At 41.5% G+C, this 20,589-nt stretch overlaps 1 protein-coding gene across 1 annotated transcript in view; it reads right to left on the bottom strand.

Moving 5' to 3' along the window:
- LOC132816237 (tetratricopeptide repeat protein 21B-like) overlaps nt 1–20,589 on the bottom strand; it is a 123,886-nt gene that overhangs the window by 90,190 nt on the left and 13,107 nt on the right. Inside the window, exons 3-7 of the mRNA XM_060825733.1 lie at nt 13,751–13,861; nt 6,761–6,927; nt 4,390–4,512; nt 3,549–3,706; nt 2,838–2,922 (exon numbers count right to left, since the gene is read on the bottom strand). Of these exons, the coding sequence (XP_060681716.1) occupies nt 2,838–2,922; nt 3,549–3,706; nt 4,390–4,512; nt 6,761–6,927; nt 13,751–13,861 (644 nt within the window). The remainder of the gene's footprint in view (nt 1–2,837; nt 2,923–3,548; nt 3,707–4,389; nt 4,513–6,760; nt 6,928–13,750; nt 13,862–20,589) is intronic.

The following is a 20,589-nucleotide window of genomic DNA, read 5'->3' on the forward strand; positions in this document are numbered from 1 at the left end:
ACCAATGCCAACAGCAACAGTTCCTTCCTCTTCTGTGGCATTTAGCTGATGTGCCCCTGTCTAGATTGAAGTTCTTATGAGAAGAAAAAAACAAAAATTGTCTGGAAAGCTCAGCAGGTCTGGCAGCATCTCTGGTAAGAAATCAAATTTAATGTTTTAGATCGAGTGATCCTTCCACAGAACTGGTTGTAATGAGGTCTGGAGTGATTTTGAGAAGACTTGAACTGAACATCAGTGAATATGTTATTGGTAAAAAGAAGATATTTAACCAACTATTGATGACTTCTTCATAACCTTATTGCTGATTCATAAGAGTATGGGCAGTAATTGGCTGCTTCATATTCCTTCTGTCCTATATGAGTAGAGCAAACCAATGCAATATTTTACAATTATGGGTAAATATGAATATTATAGATGTTCTGGAACAACTTTGCTAAGTGAGCAGTTAGTCTTGCTGCACAGGGTTTCAACACTACAGTTGAGATATTGTCTGGTCCATATGAACCAAGACCTGGACAACATCCAGGCTTGAACTAATGAGTGGCAAGTAACATTTGTGTCATACAACTGCTAGGCAATGACCATTACCGACAAGAGAGAATTTATCCATCACCCCTTCATGTTCAACTGCATTATCATTGCTGAAAACCCACATTAACATCCTGCAGCAGTTCAAGAAGGCAGCTCACCAACATCTCCTCCACAACAATTAGAGATGGGCCTTAAATGCTGGCCCTGCCCTGACACACACACACACATCTCATTAATGAATAAATAAAAACAAAAGACCTTTGTTGTGTCCAGTGCACTCAGATGTATTCTAATGTCACACAGAAGTGAATCAAATTGACTGTGTTATGGTACCTATGATGGTGGCAGGAGGTTGCATAGGAACATTCAGGTTGAACATTTGACCGATAAATCCTGCATGCTGTACAACTTTGTCATCAAATGGGACAAGGACAGGACATAAGTAGCTACGCACCGTGAAGATACGTACACACACACTCTCACACATGATCACACTCATTCACACAGACTCTCACTCATACACATGAGCACACGCATACATGTGCACACCCTCTCACAGGCATATACTCTGTCACACTCATGCACATGCTCCATCAAACACACATGTTCTCTCTCTCTTTTTTTCTCTCTCACTCACATACACATGCTTTCCCTCTCTCTCCACCCACACACACAAATCTATGGGATGAATTGTATTTGCAGATACATTCTATTTTATTCAATAAGCACACAATCTGTAGGCAGTCAATGTGACATTTTATAAATTCCTACTTTGGAAATATAATCAGTCTGATTCAAGTTGGGATACAGACAGACTCTAACCTTTAATGCATTGTCCAAGTAATTAAAGACTTAACAGCAATCTAGATTTGTTCAATACATCACATTAATTATAGAGTCATAGAGATGTCCAGCACATAAACAGACCCTTCGGTCCATCTTGTACATGCTGGCCAGATATCCTAAATTAATTTCATCCCATTCACCAGCATTTGGCCCAAATCCTTCCTATTCATATACCCATCCAGATGATTTTTAAATGTTGTAATTGTACCAGCTTCTATCACTTCCTTTGGTAGTTCATTTCCATACATGCACCACCCTCTGAAAACATTGCCCCTTAGGTCCCTTTTAAATCTTTCCTCCTCGCCCTAAAATAATGCCCTCTAGTTCCAGATTCACTCACCCCAAGGAAAAGACCTTGTCTATTTATCCTATCCATGCCTCTCATGATTTTATAAACCTCTATAAGGTCACCCCTCAGCCTCTGACACTCCAGGTAAAACAGCCACAGCCTATTCAGCCTCTCCCTATAGTTCAAACCCTCCAGCCCTGGCATCATCCTTGTAAATCTTTTCTGATTTCTTTCAAGTTTCATAACATCCTTCCTATAGAAGGGAGACCAGAATTGCACACAATACTCCAAAAGTAGCCTAACCAATGTCCTGTACAACAGCAACATGACCTCCCAACTTCTATACTCAAAGCTCAGATCTGACCACTAAAGGAAAGCGTACCAAGCGCCTTCTTCACTATCCTGTCTACCTGCAACTCCACTTTCAAGGACTTATGAACCTGCACTCCAAGGTCACTTTGTTCAGCAATACTGCCCAGGACCTTACTATTAAGCGTATAAGTCCTGCCCTGATTTGCCTTTCCAAAATGCAGCTCCTCACATTTATTTAAACTCCATCTGCCACTTCTTGGCCCATCTGATCAAGATCCTGTTGCACTTTGTAACCTTTGATGTCTACTACACCTCCAATTTTGGTGTCATCTGCAAACTTACTAACTGTACCTCCAAATCATTTATATAAATGACAAAAAGCAATGGACCCAGCACCGATCCTTGTGACACACTGCTCATCACAGGCCTCCAGTCTGAAAAACAACCCTCCAACACCATCCTCTCTCTTCTACCCTTGAGCCAGTTCTGTATCCAAATGGCTTGTATAACACTGATCTTTTACTATAAATGCTGTAGCCTATGATCCTATCCCTCTAGCTACCTGGGGAAGGAGCAGTGTTCCAAAAGCTTGTATTTTCAAATAACCTGTTGGACTATGACCTGGTGTTGTGTGATTTTTAACTTTGTCCACCCCAGTCTAACAACAGTACCTCCAATTCTTGTATTAATTTTGATCAGACTTTAAAGAACCCATTAGGCACTTTCAGTCACACAATACAGATGTGAAATAAGGTCCTAGAGAACAACCAAAAAACAGAGCTGAGTCTATGGTTCAGGACACCTGACATTACTCTGTGTTAATAAATCAACATATCTCACTATCTAATAGCTTCCTCACCTCAGTCTGATCTCCTTCTTTACAAAGCGCATGAAGACACAAGATTAGCAATGCATCTATGTTGGTGCCATCCTTCAGCATAATTCTTGTTTTAATGAGGAGAAAAAGAAGGGTTTGATAAGTGTATAATCTATTTATGTAACCATCACATATGCACCCTTTACATATAATGGACAATTGTACTGTTTTTTTTTCTGGTATAAACAGTCATAAAATTATGATTACATTGAAATGAAGGTGATTCATTGCATCATTATTCAAATGTTCATTAACTAATTCACCTTTAACTCATTTTATATGTGGCCTTTCGCAAAATGTTTACAGGTTCATTTATGATATAAGATATGCTGTCATTTTTGCATTCTTAGCAACTCATTGCCAGTACCAACTAACAATGGACCACAATAAAGGCAAGAGGTAGGAGGCCACCTCTGGCAGGTACTCATACAGGGGAAAAGCTGTCAGGAAACATGACAGCTGAGGTTGAGACATGACCAGAGAAAGCTCAAGTAGTAGGAGTTTCCTTTAAGAAAAAGATTTATCAAATGAGCCATTGGAAGCCCTACAACAACAAAAATCTTCAATCATTGTACACAACTGATAAACAGATTAGGATTCTAATTTAGGTTATGCATTAATCAGCACCATTCACTGTTCATGTGCTTGATATGATAATCACATTCCTTCTATTATCATCCTCCCCTCATTTACCTTTGTGCAGTTTCTAAAGTTTGATCCCAGTTGTTCTGGGCCAAGAACAGTTTCATCTTCAGAATGAGAGCTGGCATAAATGTGGGAGTGGTGGCAATAATCTGGTTGACGGTTTCCAGGGCGCTCAGGAAATTCTGTTCCTTCTGAAAGTAGCAGACCTGTGATTCAGAAATCAGCAGTGGGTGGCAAGCCAGCATTTAACATAGCACCTGTGTTAGCACCTACTGTAAGTATCTTCTATCCACCCTATCAATCTTATCACTGTTTAATTAAATCTACAATTCCCAAGGAATACAAGACTGGAATAAGCAACTGTCTTCTTTCTGTTTCATTTGGGAGATCAAATGAAATGGAATACAGCCATTTATAAGCCAGTCAAGTGTGCACACACAAACATTTAATACAGCAATGAATCAACAGTCTCATGTTGAAAGGCCATAGATAGTCAATGTGGTAAGCTGAAAGATCACACAAGTGTGGTAGGCGATGGATGTCTGAACCCCATTAACGGAATCAAAAACCAACACTTGATTGAAGTTTGAACCAACAGGTATACACATTCTGCTTCTTTAAGTCAAAAGCATAAAAGCAAGCATCTGATGCTAATACAAGTGCTATTTCCCTTCAACATGATGGATACTTGAAGAAATGAGGCATTGCTAGGAGAGGTGATAATTATCATCCCAATGTGTCCCAAATGAGAGAGCTGGCAATGCAACATAACTGCTTGCATTTTCCCATTCATATAGAAGCTGTTGTAAGTGAACTCAGAAGGTTCATTAAAAATGCAAATTCCTGTTTATCAAACTACATGACACAGAGTCAACAGGCGATAGCTCACCTTTCCCATCAATCCAAATATATCTTTCAAATCGCAAAGTCCTTCCTCTAGGTAACTGATGGCCTTCTTTACATTCCCATTGTTGTTGTCTGTTAGTTCAATCCATCCTTTCAGTATTAATGTCTGTCAGCATAAACAATATGGAAACTGAATACAAATGGTCTTGTCAGTGCAGATATGATGGGCCAAATGGCCTCTGCTGTTCTATGACAATAGCAAAGTACAACAAAAGCTGGAAGCCTGTCGAATGAGCAAAAGCACTGAAATAGTCAGGGGGAACATCAATGTTCTAACAAAAGGTCACTGGCCTGAAACGTTGGAAACTGAGAGAGAGGAAAGAGCTGGGTGGCTGGGGCATTTATGAGGGTATTTACAGAGGCAGGAGCTGAAATGTTGGTTTCCTGACATTAAATTAAATGTGAGCAGTTCAGGCACCATGATGTCTATTTTTTGGGAGCCTATTTATCATGTAAAATGTACAATAGATATTTTTAATCAACCTATTCAAAGATGTTATTACACATCTCTGAAGCAAGTGGGACTTGAACCTGAATCTCCTAACTTAAAAGTAGTGACATTACCATTGCACCACAATAGTCCTATGTTTATATACGATCAACACCCATTAATTGGGAACTTCATCAAATTAAGTCGGGCCTTCAAGAGCATGTCAGCAGCAGTCAGGAAGAAACCTGTGCCCCCTATTTCTGCACAGTTTAAAGAGGCATACACTAGCTATATTTGCTCAATATTTGGATATTAGGTGAGGTTTTGTCTGTGTTTAGTTCTGCAGCGGAACCAACCAGACCTAGAGAAGCTAGACAGTGTGGTACCAGCATGGATAAGGGCTACGTTTTGTAAGATCTTCAGAAACTGCATAGTTCAGCATTGCAGGACTTAACCCACCTAAGGAACTCTTTATGGTTATGTAGGTTGGCTCAGAGAGCACTCTCTCACTTTTGATAAGGACCAACTTTGGTCAGTACCCACTCCAAGATCACTAGCCCCAACCTGGCCTGTGTTCTGGTGTGTAAATTCCATGATGTAGAATTAGGTGCTTTAGGGACGTAGTGAGGGAGTGCTGCATTGTCAGAAGTGTCACAAACTGAAATTCTATTTGGTTATCCCGATGGTTCAGGCAGATAGTCAGAAGCATTCTAATGTATCTTTTAAGGAAAACAAGTGAAGATTGTTCTGGTGTCAACTCTGTCAACCAACATCAATTAAAAAAAACATAGTCAGCAATCATTCACCCCAGTGCTGTTTGTGGGATTTTCATGTATACAAAATGGCTGTGGCATTTCCCGATTAAAGTAACAATGACCGTTTTTCATAAGGGAAAGTAAAGATAAATGATTTCCACTGGTTGTGGATTCTAGAACTAGGGGGAATGGTCTGAGAATTAGAGCCAGACCATTCAGGAGAGATGTTAGGAAGCACTTCTACACACAAAGGTGATGGAGACTTGGAGCTCTCGGCAGTGGATGTTGGATCAATTGTCAATTTTAAATCTGAGATAGATAAATTTTTGTTTAGCAAAGGTATTCAAAGACAGGTACAAGGACTTGGGCCACAAATCAGCCATGAACTCATTGAATGATGGAACAGGCTCAAGGGGCTGAATGGACTACACCTGTTCCTATGTTCCTGTGTGAGTAATGCATTGCCTGTGAAGTGCTGTGGGATTATAGCTAATAGCATGCTGGCCTTCATAATAAGAGGAACTGAGTATAGAAGCAAAGAGGTCCTTCTGCAGCTGTACAGGGCCCTGGTGAGATTGCACTTGGAATATTGTGCGCAGTTTTGGTCTCCAAATTTGAGGAAAGACATTCTGGTTATTGAGGGAGTGCAACATAGATTTAAAAGGTCGATTCCCGAAATGGCGGGACTATCTTACGCTGAAAGATTGGAGTGACTGGGCTTGTATACGCTTGAGTTTAGAAGGCTGAGAGGGGATTTGATTGAGACGAATAAGATTATTTAAGGATTGGACACTCTGGGGGCAGGAAGCATGTTTCCTCTGATGCGTGATTCCCAAACCAGAGGTCACAATTTAAAAATAAGGGATCAGCCATTTAGGACAGAGTTGAGGAGAAACCTCTTCACCCAGAGATTGGTGGGTGTGTGGAATGCTCTGCCCCAGAAGGCTGTGGAGGCCAAGTCTCTTTCAAGAAAGAGTTGGATAGCGCTCTTAAGGATAGTGGAATCAAGGGTTATGGGGATAAGGCAGGAACAGGATACTGATTGAGGATGATCAGCCATGATCATAATGAATGGTGGTGCAGGCTCGAAGGGCAGCATGGCCTACTCCTGGACCTGTTATCTATTATGGCAGATGGGTACATGGTTTAGCCCAACATAAGTTACGTACCTCCTTTGACCCACTGAAAATTTTCAGTATCCTGTTAGTGTGTTCACGAGCTTCCTGATACCGATTCACAAGGAACAGGAACATGCTGGCATAATACAAAGCTTTTTCACCTGCCGATTTCTCACATTCCCTGAGCTTTCTGTCAAGTTCGTGAATGGCATCGTGATCTTGGAAAGGCAAAATACTTCTTAGTCATTTTAGCATCAGGAAGCAAGATTCTGTGTTTTTGCTAAAACTGTCCACAATGTGCCTTTTCTCTGGCACCTTTACAGTTGTAAAACATCCAAAGATACCTCAAACAAAATTTGGCACTGAGCTGCATAAATATCGAAAAGTTTGGTCAAAAAATTTGTTTTTTATATGGGTCTTGTAGGAAGAGAGAGAGGTGGAAATACAGGGAAGCTTCAGGAAATTAAAGATCTTAGATCCAATTGCTGCTGAAGACACAACCACCAAAGGTGCAGTGATTTAAAATCAGGGATATGCAAGAGGCCAGAATTGAAGGAGCTCTGACATCTTGTTGGTTTAAGGCAGAGCAGGCTGCAGAGGTAGGGAGGGGTGAAATCACAAGAGTGTTCTGGTGTTGGGTGTTCTGGTTTCCTCCCACAGTCCAAAGACGCACAGGTTAGTGGATTGGCCTTGCTAAGTTGCTAATTTGTAGACTAGGTGGAACAGCCATGGTATATGTAGAATGACAGGAATAGGGTGGATCTGGGTGGGATGCTCTTCAGATGGTCAGTGCAGACTTGATGGGCCAAATGGCTTCTCTTTGCACAGTAGGGATTTTATGATTCTCAGCATTGAGAAGGGGTTAAGTATTTCTCCAGGGCCAATTTGCCTTTCTTGCCAGCTCCAGGCAGGGGAAAAATGCACCCTCTGCTTAGCTCTCCACAGATGCTGCACATGTTGGGTTTTTCCAACAGTCCGTGCTTTTATTTCAGATTTTCAGAATCGACAGCGTTTTGTTTTTATTTAGAATTGACAAATTCCAGAATTGAGAAACATGGCTCAAGGATGGGCGGGACTGATAGCTTAATGTTCCAGGATACAAATGCCACAGGAAGGATAGAAAGGGAGGCAAGAGAGGAGGGGAGTGGCGTTTTTGTTGAGGGATAGCATTACAGCTGTGCTGAGGGAGGATATTCCTGGAAATACATCCAAGGAAGTTATTTGGATGGAACTGAGAAATAAGAAGGGGATGATCACCTTATTGGGATTGTATTATGGACCTCCTAATAGTCAGAGGGAAATTGAGAAATAAACTTGTAAGGAGATCTCAGCTATCTGTAAAAATAATAGGGTAGTTATGGCAGGGGATTTTTGACTTTCCAAACTTCGACTGGGACTGCCATAGTGTTAAAGGTTTAGATGGAGAGAAATTTCTTAAGTGTGTACAAGACAATTTTCTGATTCAGTATGTAGATGTACCTACAAAACTTGGCCTACTCTTGGAAAATAAGGCAGGGCAGGTGACTGAGGTGTCAGTGGGAGAGCACTTTGGCGCTAACGACCATAATTCTATTTGTTTTAAAATCGTGATGGAAAAGGATAGACCAGATGTAAAAATTGAAGTTCTAAACTGGAGAAAGGCCAATTTTGACGGTATTAGGCAAAAACTTTCGAAAGCTGATTAGAGACAGATGTTTGCAGGTAAAGGGATGGCTGGAAAATGGGATGCCTTCTGAAATGAGAAAACAAGAATCCAGAGATAGTATATTCCTGTCGGATGAAAGGGAAGGCTGGTAGATATAGGGAATGCTGGATGACTAAAATTGAGGGTTTGGTTGAGAAAAAGAAGGAAGCATGTGTCAGATATAGACAGGATAGATCGAGTGAATCCTTAGAACAGTATAAAGGAAGTGGGAGTATACTTCAGAGGGAAATCAGGAGGGCAAAACGGGGACATGAAATAGCTTTGGCAAATAGAATTAAGGAGAATCCAAAGGGTTTTTACAAATACATTAAGGACAAAAGGGTAACTAGGGAGAGAATAGAGCTCCTCAAAGATCAGCAAGGCGGTCTTTGTGTGGAGCCACAGAAAACGGGGGAAGATACTAAACAAGTATTTTGCAGCAGTATTTACTGTGGAAAAGGTCATGGAAGATATAGAAATTAGCGAAATAGATGGTGACACCTTGCAAAATGTCCAGATTACAGAAATTGTTGGATGTCTTGAAGCGGATAAAGGTGGATAAATCCCCAGGACCCGATCAGGTGTACCAGAGAACTCTGTGGGAAGCTAGAGAAGTGATTGCTGGGCCTCTTGCTGAGATATTTGTATCATCGATAGTCACTGGTGAGGTACTGGAAGACTGGAGGTTGGCTAACGTGGTTCCACTGTTTAAGAAGGGTGGTAAGGACAAGCCAGGGAACTATTGACCAGTGAGCCTGACCTCGGTGGTGGACAAGTTGTTGGTGGGAGGTAAGAACAATGACTGCAGATGCTGGAAACCAGATTCTGGATCAGTGGTGCTGGAAGAGCACAGCAGTTCAGGCAGCATCCAACGAGCAGCGAAATTGACGTTTCGGGCAAACCTTTCATTCCTGATGAAAGGCGTTTGCCCGAAACGTCGATTTCGCTGCTCGTTGGATGCTGCCTGAACTGCTGTACTCTTCCAGCACCACTAATCCAGAAGAAAGTTGTTGGTGGGAATCCTGAGGGACAGAATATACATGTATTTGGAAAGGCAAGGACTGATTAGGATAGGCAACATGGCTTTGTGTGTGGGAAATCATGTCTCACAAACTTGACTGAGTTTTTTGAAGAGGTAACAAAGAGGATTGATGACAGCAGAGTGGTAGATGTGGTCTGTATGGATTTCAGTAAGGCATTCGACAAGGTTCCCCCTGGGAGATTGATTAGCAATGTTAGATCTCATGTAATACAGTGAGAACTCGCCATTTGGTTACAGAACTGGCTCAAAGACAGAAGACAGAGGGTGGTGGTGGAGGGTTGTTTTTCAGACTGGAGGCCTGTGACCAGTGGAGTGCCACATGGATCAGTGCTGGGTCCTCTACTTTTTGTCATTTACATAAATGATTTGGATGTGAGCATAAGAGGTACAGTTAGTAAGTTTGCAGATGACACCAAAATTGGAGGTGTAGTGGACAGCGAAGAGGGTTACCTCAGGCTATAACAGGATCTGGACCAGATGGGAAAATGGGTTGAGAAGTGGCAGATGGAGTTTAATTCAAATAATTGTGAGGTGCTGCATTTTGGGAAAGCAAATCTTAGCAGGACATATACACTTAATGGTACGATCCTAGGGAGTATTGCTGAACAAAGAGACCTTGGAGTGCATGTTCATAGCTCCTTGAAAGTGGAGTCGCAGGGAGGTAGGATGGTGAAGAAGGCGTTTGGTATGCTTTCCTTTATTGGTCAGAGTACGGGACATTGGTTAGTCCACTATTGGAATATTGCATGCAATTCAGGTCTCCTTCCTATCGGAAAGATGTTGTGAAACTTGGACGGGTTCAAAAAAGATTTACAAGGATGTTGCCAGAGTTGGAGGATTTGAGCTATGAGGAGAGGCTGAACAGGATGGGGCTGTTTTCCCTGGAGCGTCGGAGGCTGAGGGCTGACCTTATAGAGGTTATGAGGGGCATGGATAGGGTAAATAGACAAAGTCTTTTTCCCGGAGTTGTGGAGTCCAGAACGAGAGTGCATAGGTTTAGGGTGAGAGGGGTAAGATATAAAAGAGACCTAAGGGGCAACATTTTCACATGGAGAGTGGTATGTGTATGGAATGAGCTGCCAGAGGAAGTGGTGGAGGCTGGTACAATTGCAACATTTAAGAGGCATTTGGATGGGTATATGAATAGGAAGGGTTTGGAGGGATATGGGCCGATGCTGGCAGGTGGGACTAGATTAGGTTGGGCATATCTAGTCAGCATGGACGGGTTGGGCTGAAGGATCTGTTTCCCTGCTGTACACCTCTATGACTCTATGTTGGACTGGGAGACAATGTAGGTTAGCAAGTCCGAGTGGTTGATAAACAAGTTTAATTAAACACAAGAAAGCTACAGAATATCAAAAGATCCACTCAGCCCATTAAGCATTTTCCTTCCACAGCAAGATATATTCACAAGGGAAAGCTCTGTACAAAAACTCACTGTCCTAAGAGGAACAACACAAGATATGGGTGGCATGGTGGCACAGTGGTTAGCACTGCTGCCTCACAGCGCCTGAGACCCGGGTTCAATTCCCGACTCAGCCGACTGACTGTGTGGAGTTTGCACATTCTCCCCGTGTCAGCGTGGGTTTCCTCCGGGTGCTCCGGTTTCCTCCCACAGTCCAAAGATGTGCAGGTCAGGTGAATTGGCCATGCTAAATTGCCCATAGTGTTAGGTAAGGGGTAAATGTAGGGGTATGGGTGGGTTTTGCTTCGGCGGGTCGGTATGGACTTGTTGGGCCGAAGGGCCTGTTTCCACACTGTAAGTCTAACCTAAAAAAAAACTGAATATTCAAGGATTCATCTCAATACTTCATAAATGTTGTGATGATTCCTTATTCCATCACCCTTTCAGGCAGTGAGTTTCTAATACTCACAACCTCCTCTAAACCTCCCCTAAATTACTTCCAACACAGATATTTTCCATCCTTAAGGTAACAAATTGTACACAGGACTCCTTCCATCTCAAGCCAGACATATCTTCGAAAGATATTTTTAATGCCAGGCTTTTTTTTTTGCAATACAATAAATGTGAAACCAAAGTCCTATCTGCTCTCTCAGGTACTTGTGAAAGGCTGTGACCCTATTGAAACAGGGAGTAACAACAACAATCTTAACACTCTTATAATATTAATAATAATTGTATTACTTATGAGGGATTTACCTTCTAGAAGATTTCTCCAAGGCAATAGGAAATTGGACTGTCAGAGCACAAAGGTGGGAGCATTTGTGCTTTGGGGAAAGAAGTTGTATTTGATGGGTGCAGGATTTTAAATGAGCATAAAGGACAAGTTACTGAGACCAAAAAATGCTGGAAATCACAGTGGGTCAGGCAGCACCTGTAGAGAGAGAACAAGCTAACAGTTCGAGTCTAGATGATTCATCAGAGTATAGAAGACGAGCTGTCAGCTCAGAATATGAAACTGGAGCGGGTAAACTATGAAAGAGAATATTTCATTTTGTATTCCCTGGATCTGAAATTGATTATTTCACAGTCAACTCTCATTGATCTCCATCTTCCCCAGTTTTGTCCACTTGCTTGATCAATCTGAGTCTTTCTGTAAAATACTGCAGCCATTTGCACTACTTATTGCACCTCCTAATTTAGTACCATCTGCAAATCTGGGTACACAGCTCGCTATTCCCTTATCCAATTCACTAATGCATATGGTGAAAAGATATTGCAGAGGATGATTTCCAATTGACTTTAGAATGTTCCTAGAACAGATGAACAGAAGATTCTTGGTCCTTTGAGCCTATTCAATTAAATCAGGGCCCTTTATCCCTGAACAAGAAGAAGGGCTTATGCCCGAAATGTCGATTCTCCTGCTCCTCGGATGCTGCCTGGCCTGCTGTGTTTTTCCAGCACCACATTTTTCAACTCTGGTCTCCAGCATCTGCAATCCTTACTTTCTCCTCCTTAAAAAAAAACTTGTTTTGAAATGTTCAATTCACTTGGTCTAAGCAGGATCTAAGATTGATTAATTAATAAGCACAGACTCTTTGGTCCAATTCGACCATGCTGATCAAATATCCTAAATTAATTGAGTCCCATTTGCCAGCATTTGGCCCTCATCCCTCGAAAACCTTCCTATTCATATACTCATCCAGACGCCTCTTAAATGTTGTAATTGTACCAGCCTCCACCACTTCCTCTGGCAGCTCATTTCATACGCACACCACCCTGTGTGTGAAAAAGTTGCTCCTTAGGTCACTTTTATATCTTTCCCTTTGCACCTTAAAGCAATGCCCTCTAGTTCTGTACTCCCCTACCCTGGGAGAAAGACCTTGGCTATTCACCTCATCAATGCCCCTCATGATTTTATAACCTCAAAAAGGTGACCCTTCAGCCTCTGATATTCCAAGGGAAAAAAAAACAGCCTATACAACCTCACGGTGTAGCTCAAATCTCTAACTAACTGGTGAATAGAATTACAGAAGTAAGATTTTGAGAACTCAAATGGATTTGTACAGAAACATATGATTGCACTTTAGCTGTGGATAACATACACTGTGCAGTATAATGCCTCTGTTCTTATGAAACAGAGGTATACACTGTACCACAGTAATAGTCTGTCGTGCACAGAGACATTACAGAAGATCCATAAATTGCTACTACTAATGTTACAAAAGGGGAGTAGAGTTAGAGTGAAATGTTAGCCAGAAAGCCATTATTGTGGACAGTTCTAGGTGCAATATAGGAAAGGTGTGAATGTGGAAGCAATTGAAGGACAGGTTCCATGAATCAGAAACTTCACTTATGAGGATAGATTGAAGAAATTGGGAGTATTCTCCTTGGAGAGAAGAAGCATGAGAGGAGTTTTGATGGAGGTTTTCAAAATCATGAGCGGGCTGATACAGTAGCTAAGGAGAAGCTGTTCCCACTTGGAAAAAGAACAAGTACAAGGGTACATAGATTTGGGTGACTTGCAAACAAAGCAAGAGTGATGTGAGAAAAACCCTTTCTCACTCAGCGAATAGTCAGGGTCAGGAATGTACTGCTTGGAAATGTGGTGGAGGTAGGCTCAATTGAGGCATTCAAGAGGGAGGTTATTTGGACAGAAATGGTGTGGAGGGATGTGGGGGAAAAAGGCAGGAGATTGGCTCCAGGTAATAGAACTGCAGGCACGGTGGGCTGAATGACATCCTTCTGCACAGTAACAATTCTGTCATTCCATTAATTTTTGATCAGAAAGCCATCTAAGCAGTGAATCCAATGAAAATTTCAGCTCTTCTACACATGTTGACATTTCTTGTGAATGTTGTTAACAATTCCTGACAGGATGAGTAAAAACATCATAATTCTTGTAGGACCTACCAATTATTGAGCTTCTTCTGTGTGCATAAATGAGGGCAATGATTGAGCACAGTGATATGTTTTGGTTGTCCTTAATTGTCTCAAGGAGTCTGATGGTTTCTTGGGTTTGGCCTGTAAATGTAATGGCACAAGTTTTAGAATAGGGGATGAGAAAAGTATATTCAGCCAACGGAAGCACACATACCTCTCACCATGCTCTCAGTATAGGGCGATGGTGGAGTAGTGGTAATGTCACTCAAAATCCCAAAGTTCAGGCAAATCATTTGGAGATGTGGGTCCAAATCACACCATTGTGGCTGGTGGAATATAAGTTAAATAAAAAATCTGGAATTGAAAGCTGTCACCATCTTTTTGTTTTATTATTGTGAGGGTGCCATTGGCCAGGCAAGTAATTATTGCCCAGTTAAGAGTCAACCATATTGCTGTGGGTCTGGAGTCCCATTTAGGTCAGACCACATAAAGATCGTCTAAAGGACTTCAGTGAACCAGATGTTCATTTTTTGCCTGACAATTGATTCATGGTCATCATTAGACTCCTAATTCCAGATTCTTTATTAAACTCAAATTCTACCAACTGCCATGATGGGATTTGAACCTATGTACCCAGAACATGACCTGGGTCTTTAGATTAACAATCCAGCAATAATACCACTAGGCCATTGTCTCCCTCTCTGTTCATTAGTATGTGCTAAGGAGGGAAATTTGCCATTCTCACCACACCCACAATAACGTGACTAATTCTGAAATGGGCTTGCAAATCAACAACAGCTTCTTCATTAGATTAGTCACATTTATACAGAACAACAGCCATTGCACCTTATAATAATTAATTCTTTGTGGAGTATTTCTCGAAGACATAACTATGACCAATGAAAGAGCAGAGTTTGATTTCCTGCTACATAAATCACTGAAAATACTAATGCACTCATTCAAAATATAATCAAAAAAAGCCAACAAAGGAGTTGGTCTTTATCTTAAGGAAGTTGGAATATTACAGGAACAGTTCCATCAAACAAACTGGTCAGTACCAGTGTTGTTTCAATATTCTTTAATGGGATGTGGGTGTCAATTGCAAGCCAGTATTTGTTTCCCAGCTCTAGTTGTCTGCAGAGTGACTTGCTGGGCCATTTTGGAGTCAACTACATTGCTGTGGGTTTGGAGTCACGAGGAGAACAGACCAGGTAATGATGGCAGGTTTCCTTCCCTTGAGGGAGTCAGTTAATATGATGAGCCTTCTATGACAACTGGTGTTAGTTTAATGGTCACCATTTCTGAGACTCACTTTTGATTCTAGATTTTTTTAAAGTTCCACCAGCTGCTAAAATGAGATTTTCGACCCATGTTCGCAGAGCATGGCCTGGGCCTCTGTATTACTAGTACAGAAATATTACTAACGACAGAAAACTTCTCCCATATGTTTTCACTTTAGTATGTCAGACTTCACTTAGGGGTGTTGTGGCTCAGGAGGTAGTGTCCCTACCTCTTGGCTTAGGTCTCATCTGCCTCAGAGGGAGCCATAAGCTGCCTGGAGAAATTGTTTCAAAACAATTTTAAGCTAGCCACCCCAGTCAGTATGGGGTGAGGCCACTCATCTCTGGGTAGTGCATTTGAATCTCACATTGAGCAAGCAGCATCCTTTAAGAAGCCTGCAGCACAATAATAATGTCCCAACCTCTGGGCCAGAGGATCTGGCTTCATGTTCCACCTGCCACAGAGATGTGGCGTAGCATGATTAAAATAACTATGACTCTACATGTTTTGCCTCCTTTGACATCCAGTTACATGATGTGCAAACGAAGTCAGGGTTATATTAAAAAAAACGTTATTACTTACCAAGTCCTTGGGGTCTGGAATGCAATGCTTGGAAATGTGGTGGAGGCAGGTTTAATTGAAGCATTCAAGAGGGGCATTGGATGGTTATTTTAATAGCAATGACGCACAGGGATGTGGGGAAAAGGCAGGAGATTAGCATCACGTAACAGAATTGGTACAGACATGATGGGCCAAATGACCTCCTCTTGCGTTGTAACAATTCTGTGAGCTGTGATGTACATATCTAGCTTGCCATTATGTGCATCTAAAACACACTTCCTTCCTTTCTCTAAAGCTAATCCCTTCTTGCTTGATAAAGTTCCATAAGTATTAGGTGCCTTTTGGTATTTTGTCCAAATTATTGATGTTTTAGCTTTGATATTGAGAGCAACAGTTTGCTTGGATGTAGGTACCCATCACAGCTGAATCAATCTTATTATCCTTTGATATCCATTCCCTTTATGTACATTCCCATGGTGGAGGGAATCATGATCAGAACTGGGAGTGAGCTGCTCTCACCCCTCGTCCTGGGACAATCTATTACAATGTTGCTTGAGCTCAGCTAGTATAGGGGTTGGAGCTGGGATTCACACAAAGGGGATTCATACAAAGCTTCAGTCAGGCATAGCCTTGTATAGATCTTGGTCGAGGTGAAGAACTGCATTTGGTTTTGAGCATTGATCCAGATGAAAGCTATATTGGCAAATGAAAACTCATAAGTGTCAGCTTTAGTTTAGCAGTGGCACTTACACACCTGAGCCAGATCTACTTCAAAGGCCTGTAGCTCACCTTTCTTACATTCTTCCTTACTACAGTCCCCGTTATGTTGATCTGTCCCTCAATTCTATACAGGCCTTTAACAAATAACCAAAGAATACTTGTACCAAAACAATAGAATGAAAGAATTTTGGTCGATAACACCTCATGCTTCCAGATGTCTCATTAATAAATTATTATTTGAGATCCAATGACCTACTATGGATGGAATCCTAATAATTAGTAAGACATTTACAGCCAGGTTTCCTAAGTAGGTTTACTGTCAGATGGCAGTGACAAAAGGACATTACGGCAACATTGATGCAGTGGGCCCAATGGCTCTGATGTTGGTTGGTCCACCACAGGCAGCTGTGAGATGGTAGTGAAGAGATATCAGGCCAACACCAAGAATGGTGCCTTAAGGTCAGTGATTTCAATGTTGGTTGAGTACGGTGTAGACAGTAGTGAGGCAGTGACGGAGGGAGGGGACAGGCATCATTGACACTGATGAGCTGGCTCAGGTCTAATGGACTCTTCCAGCTGTATCCTTCCTTTTCTTCATTCTTAAATTTTTAAAAATGGTGCCGTTTCATGGCGACAAATGAAAGCTTTTCACTATATTTTATTGTATTCTTACTGTAAAATACATGTGACAAAATCAAAATATGACATTGTATCATATTTACAAGCACATTATAATTGTGTTTTATCTTTGAACTAATGGGAAGATGTTTGATTATGATTTTGATCATTAATTAATATCTTTCTTAATATGATACAGAGCCTTCCAAAGTCAGGAGTCCGGAATCTAAGTGGGGTTGTAATCTGAAATGTTGTGATCACTATTGCCTTGCTATAGTAGGACTGCGTCAGTTCAACTCACCACTACCTTCACAATGGCAACTCGAGGCAGATAGTAAATGCTGGCCTGCCAGTGGTGCCCACATCCTATGAGTGAATACAATTGGGTCTTCTTCTCCACTCCTCCTTGCTGAGGCGTCGCTACTGTTTTCAAACCTCAAAATGGAGTCATAGTGTGAAATTGTTTGGAAAGCGCTGCCTTAGCATTTAATGGGTAGGATCTTGATGCAAAATAACAGCCTGTTAATGACACAATCCACGTGTGCTGAATGATTAGTCAGTTCAGGGAATTAAGAGATAGGCCACGCATTACGAATCTCCAGAACTTGCTGGCCCCTTGAACAAAAGGTAACTTGGCATTAACTTCTCCACGATTTCTAAGAGCTTGCTGGAATTGCACATGCTTTGCCTCTTGAAATTATCACAGAAATTAGGATTGGATGTCAATCAATACCAGGGAACCAGGAAGGGCAGAACCAGATATTTGGAACAATGGTACAATCACAAGTAATGAAACTTGGTTTTAAGAAGCACAGGAATGGTAGTGCCACATTCCTGGTTTAAAAGGCTATCAACTGAAACAGAGAGTGGGGATTAAAAAGGATTTCAATATTAGTTAATATGTAGAACAAAGAAGGTAAAATCTCACTGTTGGACTAAATCATGAACCACTGTATGGGCAGCAGAGAACAAATGCCAGGACAACTTCCTGACAGCTGCAAAGATCTGTAAGGCGGAAATAGGGAATTTCAACTAATTCAGGAATAACTTGGATCAAATCAATGTAATAGGTAGAGAGAGAGAGTGATGAATTCAACAGATTTTTTTGTTACTATAAAGCAAGTACAGAAAGAGAAGGAATTTGGTTTTAGGGATCAAATGTGGGCAGATGGAAAAGGTATCAATGGAAAAACATTTTCATGTAAGTGATTATTACTCTCTCTCTCTAAAGTAGGTAATCAATGAATGATGGTGCTTCACTGGAATAGCACTGTAGCAAACCCAAGACAGACGAATTGGCTCAGGACCATGGGTGGTGTGTTGAAGAATCAGCCAATAAGAAGGGTCAGGATCATTTTTATGTACTGAACATATGTACAATCTCGATTACAATGAAAATCGGTGGGCCAATAGTGCGAATCCAGCCCATCCGCAGAAATGGAAACAGACATATCGAGGAAGGGAAGGGATGGGCCAGAGATGGACCAGGTGAAGGTGAGAGTGTGGTGGAAATTGGAAGCAAACTTGACCAAACTTTTCCAATTCTGGGTGAGAGAGGGAAGCAGCACTGATAATATCATTGACATACTGGAGAAAGAGTTGAGGGAGGGGGCTTGAGTAGGACTGGGACAAGGAAAGTTTCATATTGCCCACAACAAGAGAAACATGGTTGGAACCTATGTGGGTAACCATGGCCACATCTTTGATCTGAATAAATGGTTAAAGGGGAGTTAAAGGAGAAGTTGTGCGAAGTGAGACTGAAGGGGTGGTTGAGTCAGAAGCTCTTGTAACACTGGCAGTACAAGGATATTCAGCAGTATTTAGATATTCGCTTGCTTTGCCACAGCCTCCAGGGCATACAGACCAAAGACTTAGTGTGGTCAAAACTTCATTGATGGTGAGGATACAATGGGCCAACTGGCTTCTTTCTGTGCCAAAATATTGATATAATTCATAACAGCATATGTAACTTTAGCTGACATGATAATTGCTAATGCACTGCCATACAAACATTTGGCTCTAATTTAAACCATTCGAACACATTCTTTGCACACAGTAAAGTGTTGTTTGAGAATTCATCATGTAAGTTTTTTTTAAAAGAAAATTTCCCAATTTTCTCTTTTTGCATCTTTTCTGTTTCTCTCTTAATTTACCTTTTCCTTCCCTCTCTTTATTTCACTTGCTGCACCAGAACTTAACTTACCCCTCATGCACTGTCATCCATCAATAAAGTTAAGAATTCAGAAAGAAACTAAGGTCAGTTGCTGGTAGCATTGTTCATTAAGGCCCAAGATGTCTAATTGCCCTCAGTGTGCAATCATCGTCTTACATTTCCAACAAGTTCTGGTAAAAGATATTTCCAAACTGATGGAGTGCAGGGAAAAGCTTAAAGGTACATGTGATGAGATCTCCCACTCTAGTAAAATTTGATATAGATATCGTCATCGTCCTTACAGCACCCAAGGATTTGTCCATGGTTCTTGCATAAACTTATAGTTAATCGACTCCTTTGTTTGTTCATGAATTCAAGCCAAGTTATTTCATTTGGTGCCTTATATTAATCAAACTTCCTCGTTTCTTATACATCCTGAAGATAAAATTGCCTTCTTGCCCTTCAGTCTTTCAAGGTGAATTTATTTCTACTCTCCAGGATGAGTCACCAATCCATAATCCCTGAGATGCCAGAATTGCTGTTGCTACATTACAGCAGTGATGATGTCAAGAGAAAGTCAATTTCTGTGCAATATTTCGGGTTGGAGTGAGGTCGTGAAAGGCACTCTTAAGTCCATGGTCTTAAATTCTTTATTGAGTGGGCTGGGAAATGCACAGTTCAAGCCCAAACGCAGAAACATCAAGTTATAATAAGTGCACCTTGCAAATAGATTGGAAGGTGCTGGGGAGAGATATTGCAATTCAGAGGCATGAAACACAGAACAAAATTCAGAAACTAGGAAGAGGAGTAGGCCATTCTGCCCCCTCAAGTCTGCTCTACCATTCAACATGATCCTCTTTCTTAACTTTGATGCCTTTAATATCTAATGAATGTATCGATCTCTTTCTTGACCCATCCTCCACAACTTTCTAAATTCATCTAAAATTTGCACTTCATGAGAATTCTCCATTGATGAAGCTCAATGAAAAAATGTGGAAGGCCCCAGGAGGAAAGCCAAATGGTGAGGCACTTCCTGCATTGTGTGAGGTATACTTCTAATATACTTAATTGGTTGTAAAATGTCAGGATGTACTGAGGCTGTGAAGGGCTCTATATAAATGCAGGCCTTTTATTTAGTGATATGGATACAGAACTGGCTCATGGATACAGAACTGGCTCAAAGGTAGAAGACAGAGGGTGGTGGTGCAGGGTTGTTTTTCAGACTGGAGGCCTGTGACCAGTGGAGTGCCACAAGGATCGGTGCTGGGCCCTCTACTTTTTATCATTTACGTAAATGATTTGGATGCGAGCATAAGAGGTACAGTTAGTAAGTTTGCAGATGACACCAAAATTGGAGGTGTAGTGGACAGCGAAGAGAGTTACCTCAGATTACAACAGGATCTTGATCAGATGGGCCAATGGGCTGAGAAGTGGCAGATGGACGGCACGGTGGCACAGTGATTAGCACTGCTGCCTCACAGTGCCTGAGACCCGGGTTCAATTCCCAACTCAGGCGACAGACTGTGTGGAGTTTGCA

Source organism: Hemiscyllium ocellatum, chromosome 5, assembly GCF_020745735.1.
Source record: "Hemiscyllium ocellatum isolate sHemOce1 chromosome 5, sHemOce1.pat.X.cur, whole genome shotgun sequence".
NCBI lineage: Eukaryota > Metazoa > Chordata > Chondrichthyes > Orectolobiformes > Hemiscylliidae > Hemiscyllium > Hemiscyllium ocellatum.